Genomic DNA, 12,919 nt, shown 5'->3' on the forward strand with positions numbered 1-12,919 from the left:
CTTTTGAATTATGTACTGCTCCTGTTCCTCCCTCATCGTGCCGTAGTTATCCTCGAAGAGCTCAGGTGCTGCGAACAGAACCCCTGAGCTCTAACCCTGTGTTAGTCACACAATTCTGTCTTAGCTGTGAGACTGAGCAGGTCTCTTCCTCTCACTAAGCCTTAGTTTGCTCATCAGTAAAATGGGGACAAGCAAGATGCTCTGGCACAAAGAACCTGGCAGGGCTCCTGGCACACAGTGGGTGCCAAATCCAAGGTAACTCCCTCCCTTGTACCGGGGGTGATGGGCCAAGTCCCCCGTCCCCCAGCTACTCAGCCACTCACCGGAAGCAGTGCCGGTGGTACAGCCTGCCCTCGACCAGGTACCGCTGCACCAGGTGTACATGCTGCCGGCAGGCCGCACACGTGCTGCTGGGGGTCTGGTGGGCACCCTGCTCCGACAGGCTGCCTGAGAGCTCCTCGCCCTGCAGGGAGAGGGATGGGCAGATTGGGGGCGGGGACACGGTCACCAGCCACCCTGTTCAAGAACACTCTCTCCCCTCCCTGTAATGGCCACATCCCTCAAGTGTGCACAGACCTTCATGGCCATAATGTACCTCATCAGAGCCCCAGGCAGGGACAGAGGACAGGAGACTGTCACCATCTCCCAGATGAGGAAACCAAAGCCCAGAAAAGGGGAAAAGCCTTGCTCAAGGTCACTGAACCAGCATGGAAACACGAAAATCCTGACTTCCAGTTTCTGAAGGTTCCCCCCACCCCAGTCCCTTCCCCTGGGCTACTCTTGCCCCCTCCTCCTCCTTCTGGGTGGGCCTCCCCGATGGGTTCCTGTCCCCTCAGGCCCATCCCATCTGCCTTCTCTGTCCTCTCTCCTAGAGCCGCAACAAATCTAAATCCCATTTTCTCTATTTCCAAGCACTGTGGCCTTGAGCAAGCTGCTGGAGTCTCTGGGCCTTGAGGTGCCACCTGCAAAATGGAACCGGAGAGCGCCTCCCAGTCTCAGTCCCACACCGCCTCACCAGGCGCCCGCCTGGCCTGCCTCTCTGGAGGCCCTCCAGCAAGGAGCAGATGGGAAAAGCCCTTTGCACACTGTAAAGTGCTGTCCAGATGTCAAGGGCTGGTGTCACTTCCTCTAAGACCTTGGAACAGGTGACGGGCAGTGTGGCCCCCACTTCCTCACTGAGTGGCCTTGGACAAATGACTAAACCTCGCTGAGCCTCAGTTTCCTCATCTGCATATCAGGACCCACAATACCGACCTCCCCAGGTTCTTGAGAGGATTAAACAAAATCATGCTGGGCAGTTTCAAGCTCTGTCTCAACAGGAATCAAGGGGAACACTTGCTTTACTTTGTGTGTAACTCCTGACAGTCCGTGGTGGCAAAGTCAGTGCTGTGGCCCGCCCTCTCTCCCCTCGCCGGACCTGGCATCTCCTGACCCTGCCCCGAGCCCCGGAGAAAGGAGTGGGGCTCCTGCCCACAGAACGAGACTGGCCTCCTGACGCGTGCCCCTGCCTGGCCAGGGAGACGCTGTTCCCAAAGCTGGTGGGCGGGGACAAAGAATGCCCTGCGAACACCATCAGGACTAACTTCCTCATGTGACAGTCACTGCAATGACAGTTATCCCCCCAACTCACCCCCTCCACCACACCCCTCCTACCACCCCAAGCATCCGCCTACCTGAGCCCCGTCTCCTGGTTCCGCTGGAGTGGGTGCTACAGATGGCGGGGAGCAGGGTGCCAGGTCCTTTCTAGGTGGTGAGACACCGGCTGCCAAGAGACAGGAAAGGGGCCCTGTGGCCAGTGGTGATCCTGGAGTCCCAGGAGGCACCAGCCTGGCTGAAGATCTGAGCCCTGCAGCCATCACCTTTGGGCAGGCCACCTAACACAGTGGGACAAAAGCAGGCTCCCGCTTCACACGGGCCAGGGGACAACTTCACCTTCAAACTATGCACTGAGGGCAAGCCACTTAACCTCACTGAGGCTCCATAAAATAGGCATAGTGATTCCTACTGTGCAGGGCCAATCTCAACAATCGTGCAACAGGACGGTCACAGAAACTACCAGAGCACCCCGTACGTGGCAGGACCGGCAGCTTCCCTCCCACCTGGGAAAGGGGGTGGGAGGACAGGAAAAGAAAGGAATCACATGGTGCTGGCCTGAAGGCTCAGGAAAGTGGGCTGGCTCCCTGGGGTCCTCTCCCCACGTGGGCAAGTGTGGCCAGAACCCCGCCTGCACTCCCCTCACCAGGAGAAACCCACCCACGCCCGGCTCCTCTAAGAGTCAGCTCCTGCATTACTACTTTGGCAAATATTTACTGAGCACCTACTCTGTACCCAGTGATCAATATAAAACCCAAGAAAGTCAGATAACTCTACACCCCCAAAAAAGTCAATTTTACCGTACAAAGATTTTAAAAATAAAATTCAGTTTCCTTACTGTGATCTAAAACAGCATTGACCAAACTTCAGGTCAGAGTCCATTAATGGATCCTGAAACCAATCTAATGGATCGCAACCAGCACATTTAAGAGATGAATAGAATGGAAGCCAAGTGCAGTGGCTCACACCTATAATCCTAGCACTTTGGGAGGCCCAAGCAGGAGGATTACTCTTGGCGGGAGGCCAGGAGTTCAAGACCAGCCTGGGCAACATAGTGAGACCCTGTCTCTACAAAATATTTGTTAAAAAATTAGCCGGGCATGGTGGTGTGCACCTGTAGTCCCAGCTACCAGGGAGGCTGAGGCAGGAGGATGGCTTGAGCCTAGGAGTATGAGGCTGCAGTGAGCTGTGACGATGCCACTGCACTCCAGCCTGGGTAATAGAGTGAGACCCTGCCTCAAAAAAAAAGAAAAAAAAAGAAAAGAAATATCTGCAGGCATCACATGTTTTAAAGGGAAGAATCATTTCCTGAAACTTGCTTCAGTTACACATGTATGCATGAACTTGGATTTGATGGGAAATTTATTTCTTACTGTGAGTCATGGTCAAAATTTTGGAAGCCCAGCAGCCTAATCAAGTGCCTGCGTGATCTTTCCATTCCCCACCATCCCCCTCTGTTCTCTTCGCCTCCTCCCCCATGACTCCCCAGCAGCACAGACCTCCTGCTGCTCCCTGGACTGGAACATTCCTCCCCCATCTTCACAGCTCCTCCTCATCCTCCTCCCCTCTAAGGCTCAGCTCATATATCACCTCCTCAGAGAAGCCCTCCCAGATTACCCATCTAAAGTAACCACTCCTTCCCTCCATTGCTTTTTATCCCATTACCTTATTTTGTTTCCATCACTGGACTCATCTGAAATTATATCGCTTATTGATTTGTTCTTTCTTCCTCCCCCATCCATTAGAATGTAAGCTCTGTGAGTCTTTCTCATGCTCAGCTGTCTCCCCAGCAGCTAGCACAGTGCCTGGCACACAGCAGGGACTCAATAACTGCTTGTTAAATGAATAAGTGCCACATGCTGGAGCTGCAGAGCTGTCAACTAGACAAGATGGTCGGCAAGGGAGGAAAGGGATGGGTAATCAAGACATTCTGACTATGTTCACCATGAGGCAGGGGCCACGAGGGCACCTGGAATATCAAGGCAGGTTGCTTGGAGGAGGCAAAATGTGAAGATTAGAAGATGCGCAGGAAAGAATCTGCCGGGGGTGAGGAGGGGTGGCACAGAATAAGGTGTTTGGGGCAGGAAGATCAGCAACGAGAAAGGCTTAGCAGTGAAGGGATAAGATGAATTTAAAGAAGACAGGAAATTCAACAACTCCATGGTCGGTGCAGGGAGTGGCCCCAGGGAAGTGAGGAGAGGCCGTTAGAGGCTACACTGAGAAGCTGGACTTCACCCTGACGGTGCCGGTCCCCACCACCTGCGGGCAGGTGCCCCTCGTGTGCTTCCTTCACTCGCACCCTGGCTCTCTGACCAGGCTTCGGCTCCTCCAGGGCAGGGGTCGGTCTGATGTGCCCAGGGTCACTGGAACCCACTAAGCACGGCACAATCTGAACACTCAGCATGGCGCTGGGGCACGCTCCAAAGTCACCCAGTCCAGTAAAAGTCAAGCCTGGTCTCAATCACCCTGAAACGCCTCCACTCTCCCAGAAAGTACAGTACGAGACCGGCTGGGGCGGCCCGACAGCCAGATTTGCCTCCAGAGTTGGAACACATCGCTGTTTCCTTTGCTTGAGCAGCAGATGGGATAAAAATGGTGTGCATTCAGAGGCCAAGCTGTACGAAAAGCACAAACTGTACCTTTATCAACGAGAATCCCCGAGGCAAGCGGGGGTGCTCCCACCCAAGCACAGCATGGGGGCTGGGCCCACCAGGGTGCCAGGCACCACCAACAGCCACCCCACCCCACTCACCCCGCAGGTCCCAGAGAAGAGCTTCGTAGAGGGAGTTAGGTTTGGCCACAGGGAAGCCTCTGGGGGCGAAGGCTGAATGGTGATCCTGAGTAAGGGCTGAACCCTCGTCCACGGAGAAAGAAGTAACGTGAACACGAAGGCTGAACCCCAAACACAGCCCAGACACAGCCTTACACTTCCTTGTCTACTCCTCACTTTAACCCTGGGAGGTGGGGCACTGATCTTTCCCCACTACAAAAGGGAAACGGAGGCAGAGAGATCAAGTAACTGGCCTACGGTCACCCAGAGAGTCAATGGCAGAGCAAAAATTTTAAGTCCATGCTCTTAACTCCCGCCCTAGACTGGTTTTCACCAAACACTCCAGGGTCTAGAAATACTTTCATTTTGATTTCTATTAAAATACACATAATGTTATCTGTTCAATGATAGTATTAATCCCTAGTGTCATATCAGGGGGAAGGGGAATAACAGATTATTTTCATTATTATGCTTTTGCTATGTTCTAAATTTTCTATAGCAAACATGTTTTACTTTTAGTAAAAAAAGAAACTCAACTTCATAACATATTTTTTTTTTAAAGAAATGAGCTGGGCCAGGCACAGTGGCTCACGCCCGTAATCCTAACCCTCTGGGAGGCTGAGGCAGGAGGACTGCTTGAGTTCAGGAGATCGAGACCAGCCTGAGCAAGAGCTAGAACCCGTCTCTACTAAAAATAGAAAAAATTAGCCAGGCATGGTGATTCACGCCTGTAGTCCCAGCTACTCAGGAGGCTGAGGCAGGAGGATCACTTTAGCCCAGGAGTTTGAGGTTGCAGTGAGCTATGATGATGCCACTGCACTCTAGCTGGGGCAACAGAGAGAGACTCTGTCTCAAAAATAAACAAATAAATAAAAAGAAGAAATGGGCTGGGAGTGTCGGAGGGAGAGTAGAGGCAGAAGTGGGACTGAAATGGGGTCCACTCAGGACCTATGGACAACAGTGACCCAATGTAAGATTCAGGACATCTGGATTCTCATCCTAGTTGCTCAGTTTTTCTGCTGTGTGATCTCGAGCTCCTTGCTTCCCCTCTCTGGGCCTGGTGGAAGGGGTGGCCCCACTGCCCCAGGAGAGGCTCCTGCATGGGGATGCCCCGTGACCTGACGCAGAGCAGAGGGGTAGCCTCCTAACCCCAGTTCCCCAGTTCCCAGCCTCTCCATTCTCGGGCCTTAAAGGTCACTTCTGTGGAAGACACTGCACGACAGCCCCACAGGACAGGGCCACTTCCCTGCTGGAGGAAAATCCCCGGGAAGTGTGTGCACACAGGAAGGGAAGGGGTGCTGGACAGATGAACTCACACACCACGTGTGGACTCAGCCTGTCTGTCTCCTCTGACAGTATCGTGTTCATTTTTTGGTTGATGTGTTTGTTGTCTGTCTCCCCCACATGACTATGAGCAGCGATCACGGTCACATCTGTGCCCCTGGGGACGAGCGCAGTGCTATTTTGCTCAGGAAATATTTGAAGGAGTGAATGAATGATGTGCTGCCTCCCCAGCTGCCTGCGGGCAGCTCAGAAAACAAGTAACAAACATCCCCAGGGCCGCTCCCGGGCCAGCCTCCCTGAAGGGCGGGGTCCCCTCTCACCTTGGCCAGGACTGGAGAAGTGGTTGTAATACTGGGACACGTAGGTCATGATGCTGAGGCAGTCGGGGACACTCATGGAGACCATGTCACTGGGGTCCAGGAGAGCAGGGATCCCCAGCTCCTTCTCGGCCACTTCAAAGGCCTGGGGTGGGGCAGGTGCGGCCGCAGCAGGAAGAGGCCAAGGAGCAGGAGGTGGCATGAGGGGCACCCTCAGCCTAGGTCCCGCTCCCCTGGGGCGATGGGGTGACTGTGGTCCCCTCAGCTCTAGTCCCACCCCAGCCCCACACAACGGCCTGGAGAAGGGGGACCCTGAGGGTCCCGGCACAAGGGCCGCTGGGAAGCAGGCGCGGGGAGAGCAGCAGCTGGGCTTTCTCTGGGGCCTGCGGCCCACGTGGAAGGGCAGCCAGCCCGCAAGACCCCTGCCCTGCCTGGCAAACACTCGCACTCACGCACTCACACACGGTCGCACACACTCACACACGTACACACAGTCACACACACACATGTACAGTCACACACACTCGTTCTCACACACTCGCACTTGCTGTCACACTCACACACTCTCATACATTCTCTCTCACACTCTCACACTCTCACACACACAGCCTCCCGGGCTTCCACCCGTCTGGGGACTCACCAGACGGTTATTCTCGAAGACATTGTCCTTGGAAAGTGACTCGAAGTCTCTGCAAGAGGCAAAGAGAGGAGGATTGGTAAGAGAGGCCGCGGGGCTGTGGAGTCAGCTAGGAGCTGGGCAGAGGTGACCTCCTCCCGGAGTCAGCCTCAGAGGGACGGGGGAGGGCATCCGTGGGCTGCTGAGGAGGAAACTGAGGCAGCAAGCACTTGCTCCTGGAGCCAGGGCTGCCAGGTGGGGGCAGAGTGTTAGCTCGCTGCCCCTGGAGGCATCCGCGCAGAGGCTGGGAAATCACTGGAAGGGCGGGGCTCAAGCCCAGGCTTTCAAGTTTAAGATCCCTGCCCTCTCTTCCAGGACCCCGTCTCAGTCTCCTGAGTCCCTGGCAAAGACGGCTAAGACCAGGACTAGCGCTGGTAAGAACCGCGGCATCCGCCGACTGCTGGCCTCACGCAGGCCCCGTGCTGAGCTCCTGTGTCTCATTTACTGCATTTTCACAGCAACTCTAGCAGGTATTTATGTCATTTTACAGATGAGGACGCTGCGGCCTAGAGAGGGGAAGCCACCCAGCCCTTGGAATCCACATTTCCGGCCCTTCCACTGCATGTCACAGGCTCCCAGAAGCCACACCAGCTTGCTGAATCCCAATCCAGCCCAGCCTGAAGATGAATGTTTCTCTAAAGGGGCCAAGAATAGAAGAACAAGTTTGAACCAGAGTGGAAACGGTACATACTCCAAGCTGCTGGCACCGACCGGCTGGTCAACCCTGCTGGGCCACTCCTGGGGACAGCTTCCCTTGGGGAGGCAATGAGGGGTTTTTCCAGTTTCTAAGCTGGGACAGGTGAGAGGCAGGAGGCTGCCTGGGGAGCATGGGACAGCTGACTGGCCTGCTGGCTTTATTTATCCCCCGCCTCCCCCCCAGTCCAAGCGGCTGGAGGTGCTGAAACCACAGGAGGCAGCTCGGGCTTCCTACCCAGCAGCCTCCTGGGGCACCGAGCACAGCTCTGCCCTTCTAGGGCTGAAAACTGCAGCCTCGCTGACTGTGGAGATGGGTGGGCTCAGATTGGCCACAGCAGGCAGATCCTCCGAGGCCTGGATCCTGGGCCCTGCTCTTCCAGGCCGGGCCATATGACCTTGGGCAGGTCAGCAGTCCTTCACCTTCATTTTCCCACCTGCGAATGAGGGAAAGCACTAGTACACCCCCCCTCCCCGGCTGGTGTGAGGACGGTAGAGTCAGGCTTGGTAAAGGGCAGGCCTCGAAGACAGGAGGGAGCCGGGCCAGTACCCTCTTCCTCCTGCCCCTAACGTTTTTCCAGGCATAGGCCAGGCACCGTGAACCCTGGGCAGGAAAGGGTAGCCTGGGAACCCTGGAAGAGTCTGGTGCCCCAGGGTTGGGCAGACTGGGGAGAGGGGAGGTGACTATGTTTGAGCTCCAGCCCCTCTTCTGCCACCTGTGGCCAGGCCACTTCCTTCTCCCCTTGGCCGCCTCACTAACTCCCTGTGTTTTGCCACTGCCTAAAAGTGTGACCTTAAGCTAGCTATTTAACCTCCCTAAACCTCAGTCTCCCGTCTGTGACACCAGCCCAGCCCCCAACAAAGGCTTGTTCCCAGAACAAATGAGACAAAAGCAACTTGTCTCAGCCGTTTATTTCAGTCTCCCCAGCAGCGTTCCTAGAAGGCTGGGGTCACATTCTGTCCCACCTCTGCCCCCAACACCCTTCACAGCTTCCAGGATTTCGCAGACACTCAATAAATGTTTGTTGAATGAATGAATGCTGAAAACTGTGTGAAAACTGTAAAAAGCCCAGAATCCTACAGGTTTTCCTCCAACTTCTCCTCCCACCCCCATCTCCAACCCTAATCGACATCTGTGTTTTGGTAACGTAGATATTTTCTGAGAGTTTTTAGAGGCCCAGGAAGTTCTATTTGGCTCTAAAAGAGATGAAGGACACAACAATGAAATCCACATGGTCCCGGCCCTCAAAGGAGCTTAAACATGCCTGGATGGCGGGTATGGACCTCCCCCAGCAGAGGCCTAGGCCAACAGTGGGTTCACCCGGGCGGAGCCCACAGCTCCAGAAGCCTGAATCACTTTCCAAGATGATTCTTGCCCTCACCCCCAGCCTGGCCCTACCCTCGCAGAGATCCTCCCTACCCACTGCCGTGGCCTTCCCTACACCTTCTGTGGGACCTGGGCCTCAGCTTCTCTCCTGTGCAATGGGCCTGAGCACTGGCCTCCCTTGCAAATGAATTCCTGAACATGATTCTAGATCCCTTCTCAGACGGGGAGCTACGCTCCCCTCCATGCTTTCTCCAGCCACATCCCTCCTTTGCTTAAAACCCACACGGCTCCCTGAGGCCTGAGTCCACTCTCCGTAGCCAGCAAAGGAGCCCTCAGCAATCCAGCCCAGCCGCACCTCCCGACTCTCAACTCTCCTGCCTCGTGCCCCCGCTCCAGCAGCACGGCCTCCGGCTCTGCACACACCTCACGCTGTGCACCTTTGCTCAGGTGGGGCCTTGGCCAGAATGCCCTCCCCTCGGACCCTCACCTGGCTTCTGCCATCTCCTTGAAGATTACACTCTCCCTGAGAGGTTCTCCCAGCCCAGGCTCTCTGATATAGAGCACATGGAATTGTCATCACTGTTTGCACATCTGTTTCCCCTATAGGTCTGGGAGAGTCCAGGGTTCTGTCTGTTTTATTGGCTGGTATCCCCATTACCAGGTGTCCTGCACAGTAGCAACTCTACAAACACTTATTGAATAAATGAAGGCATAAAACATTGTCATCATCACCTACTGCCTAATAACACTACTTATAACTAATGTTAGTTGAACGTTTATTATCTCACGTAATCCTCACAATAATTCTGTGAGGTCATGTTATTGATCCCACCTTGCGGATGAGGCAACTGATGCCTGGAGAGATCCAGTGATTCACCCGAGGTCACAAACCTAACACATAAAGAAGCTCAACACAAACTGGGCTGAACACAAAAGGCTCAGGTCCACCAAATGGCTCAGTGTGACACCCAAGTGCCTTCTTACTCTAGGCCAGCAGTCCCCAACCTTTGTGGCACCAGGGATTGGTTTCATGGGAGACCATTTTTCCATGGACAGTGGGTGGGGGTGTAGGCGGAGCTCAGGCAGTGATGTGAGCGATGGGGAGTAGCTATAAATACAGATGAAACTTTGCTGCTCACCTCCTGCTGTGCAGCCCAGTTCCTAACAGGCCATGGACCGGTACAGGTCCTCGGCCTGGGGGTTGGGGACCGCATCTGTAGGCTGTTCCCTGCCTCCTGCCTGATCACCTGGCCCCCAATCAAAACAGAAGACCTCTTAAGCCCTCCACTCTAATGCATGGGTCCAATCCCAGTACCCTTCCCCTCCATCCTCCAAGCCCCTGCTCCTGAGCCCCCAAGCTCCTACCCTATGCCTCCACTACTACAGGTGGCATGTGCCCCACAGCAGGCAACAGCCACCTCCACCCCCACCTCCCACCTCATCTTTTTCCCTTCTGTATCCACACCTCCAAAACCCTCTCCTCCAGACCCAACACAGGGCCCAAGGCCCACCACAGGCACCGTGCTGCGTGGTAAACCAGGTACACTGCACCCCAAGTCCTGAGGCAGTCCTTCCAAAGCCCTTCCAGGTGCTGCCCTTGGGGAGCACAGATCCGGAGGTGGAAGACACAGAAAGACTCCAGACCCTGCCAGGCTTGGGGAGCCCTGACAGGGGGTGCTATAGGCAAGAGAGGCAAGGACCATGACTCATCCCCGATTTGCAGACGAGACCTGAAGCACAAGGAATGGTAGCACCAGATCCACTTTCACCGGGTGTTTTATGAATGAGTGGATGAAAGGAAGAGGTTCCAGGGCCCAAGGGAGCTGAGACAGAAGCTCCAAGTCAACTGTTCTGGGGGGCCTGAATATATTTTCCCACAAGAACCTTACTGGGCAGCTCTGGGCAGGAAGGGGCCATTTCACAGCCAGGAGCAGCTGGTTGGTGTCTGTCCATTGGATCCTATGAGTCTTCCAATGCCACTGTCCTCAGTCCTCTTCCTTGCTCCACCTGCCTGCCTCACTGAGGACAGCAGGGCCATGGAGCACATACCTGGAGAGGCAGGTCTGTGTCCTAATTAGGGACGCATTGGGGGAAGGTAGTGTACATCCATTCACCCAACAATTGTTAATCTAGGGCCTCCTCTGTGCCAGGAACTACTGCCCTGGAGGCAAGATCCCACTGGGGACTCAGAGAAGTGACCGTTCACCTGTACTCACAGAGCAAGGGCCCACAGTGAACAGCCCTCCATGCCTCCTCCCTCCCCAAGGAGGACTTAGTGCCCCTCAAAGAGAAGGTCAAGGCCTTGGGGGCCCAGTGTCCCATGGCCGAAATCAGGGCCCTGTGGGCGGGGCCAGGGCCCCTCACGGAGGGAACCAGAGCGGGGGTGGCTTCGGTGGCCCAGTGGGCGGGGTCGGAGCGGCTGAGTGGGGGAGGGGTGCCCGGAGTCGGGGGTCTCAGCTACGCGCCCCGCGTGCAGGGCCGTCGGTGGGGTCGGCGTCTCGGTCCCCGGGGGGCGGCGCCTGTCACCTCCCGGCTCCGCGTCACTGAGGGGGGCGGCGGCCCCCAGCACCGGCCCGCCCCGCGCGCCCGCCCGCCCAGGGCCCCGCACTTACAGCAGGTCGGGCCGGTGCCGGTGCAGGATGGCGCAGAAGGCCAGGCCGTCCCGGAAGGAGCTGCTCAGGTCGCGGATCTCCACGCCGCGGTAGCCCTCGCACTGGCGGCGGCACCAGGCCAGCAGCGCGCCCCGGGGCCCCGCCATGACCCGCGGGGGCTCGGCCGGCTCCGGCTCCGGCGTCGGGTCCCGGCTCGGGCCGGGACGGCGGCCGCCGCGCGGGCCTGATTTCCGGCTGCGGCTGCGGCGCGGCCCCGGCGCTGCTCCGAGCTCGGGGCCCCGACCGGCGGGGCGCGGGGCGGGGCGGAGGCGGGGCCGCGGCCTCGGTGTCCTCGCCCGGGCTCGGCTCGGGGTCCCGCCTGGCTGCCTGCCGCCCCCGCCCGGCCCTGCCCCGACCTGCCCGAGCGGCCGCCGCCCCGCGTGGCCCGGCCCGGCCGGCCGCCGCTTACTCACCGCGGCCCGCTGCCCTCATTGTGGGCGGGCCCCGGGCGCGGGCAGCCAGCCGCCTCCGTCCCCGCCCGGGGCCCGCCCGCCGCCGCGGGGGAGCGGGGAGGGGGCGGCCCGGCGCCCCACCCAGCGGTGGCTCCGCCCCCAGACGTGGACCCCCTTCTCCCCCCAAAAAGGGCCGGACACCCCATGATCACCCTTCTCCACGGTGAGGCCCTCAAAGAACTCTGGACCAGCCCCTGGAGTCCCCGCCACCGCAACCTAGCCCCTCCCCGCAATGACTTCCCCCGCCTCCGCCCGCACCGGACCTGCCGCCCTCCTGGACCCCTAGCCCCTTCAGAGACAGGACACCTCCCTCTTGCTCCCATCCTGCCTCCTTCCCACTCCTAAAGACTACAAATTCCCCGACTCGCCCCTGGCCTGAAACTCTGGGAAGACAGTCCCCCTGCAGACCCCAAAGCACTCCCGGATGGCCCCCAGCTTCCCTCACCCAGTCGCACAGCTCTAAAGCACCCCTGAGCTCCTGGAAGTTCCCACTCCCACATCCCCCACCCCAGTGCCTGCCAGGGAGACCCAGGCACCCCCTCCCCCGTCAGTCCAGGTGCCCACTCAGCGATGTATTGAGCCCCACAACCCGCGGTAGTCTTGCAAAGTCCCCTCGCTCCTCCCCACTGGGACCCAGGTCCCCTTCAGCCTTGATTAGAGTGGTGGTTGGTTGGGCTCCTATGGGAAGGACCTAAAAGAAGCGGGGCCGCAGGGCATACAAGCCATCCACATCTGGCCCTGGAACCTCCCCAGCCTCGTTCCCCATCTGCTCTTCCCTTCAAGACCCCCACCAGCCCACCCTTTGGCAGAGGCCTCTCCCAGACTCTCCCTGCAGATGAATCAGCCTCCATCTGCTGCAGAGGTGGTGATGTCACTCTGACCAATGCAATAGCTAGCTGGAATGGGTCTGTCGCTCCCAGGAAGAAACAGGGTCTTAGTCATCTTCATCACCCCTCAGCACTCAAGAGAGTGGAAAAAACAGGGATTTTGCAGTCACATCCATCCAGGCGCAAATCCTGACTGTCCCCACTCAGCCATATGAGCTTGTGCCTCCTGGACCTCAGTTCCCACATCTTAAAAATGGGAAAATAAAAGTGGCTGAGAGGATTAAGATATAAAGTGCCTGACCCTTTCATCACCCATAAATTCTAACTCT

The 12,919-nt window shown here is 57.2% G+C and overlaps 1 protein-coding gene across 1 annotated transcript in view; it reads right to left on the reverse strand.

The window, feature by feature from the left end:
* The window catches only part of MICALL1 (MICAL-like 1), a 25,619-nt gene extending 14,013 nt beyond the window's left edge, over nt 1–11,606 (reverse strand). The window contains exons 1-5 of the mRNA XM_012638136.1: nt 11,273–11,606; nt 6,605–6,653; nt 5,968–6,109; nt 1,674–1,762; nt 324–463 (exon numbers count right to left, since the gene is read on the reverse strand). Coding sequence (XP_012493590.1) covers nt 324–463; nt 1,674–1,762; nt 5,968–6,109; nt 6,605–6,653; nt 11,273–11,418 — 566 coding nt within the window. The 5' untranslated portion in view covers nt 11,419–11,606. The remainder of the gene's footprint in view (nt 1–323; nt 464–1,673; nt 1,763–5,967; nt 6,110–6,604; nt 6,654–11,272) is intronic.
* Between the last annotated feature and the right edge of the window lie 1,313 nt (nt 11,607–12,919).

This window comes from Propithecus coquereli, unplaced genomic scaffold, assembly GCF_000956105.1.
Source record: "Propithecus coquereli isolate 6110/MARCELLA unplaced genomic scaffold, Pcoq_1.0 Scaffold126, whole genome shotgun sequence".
Classification (NCBI taxonomy): domain Eukaryota; kingdom Metazoa; phylum Chordata; class Mammalia; order Primates; family Indriidae; genus Propithecus; species Propithecus coquereli.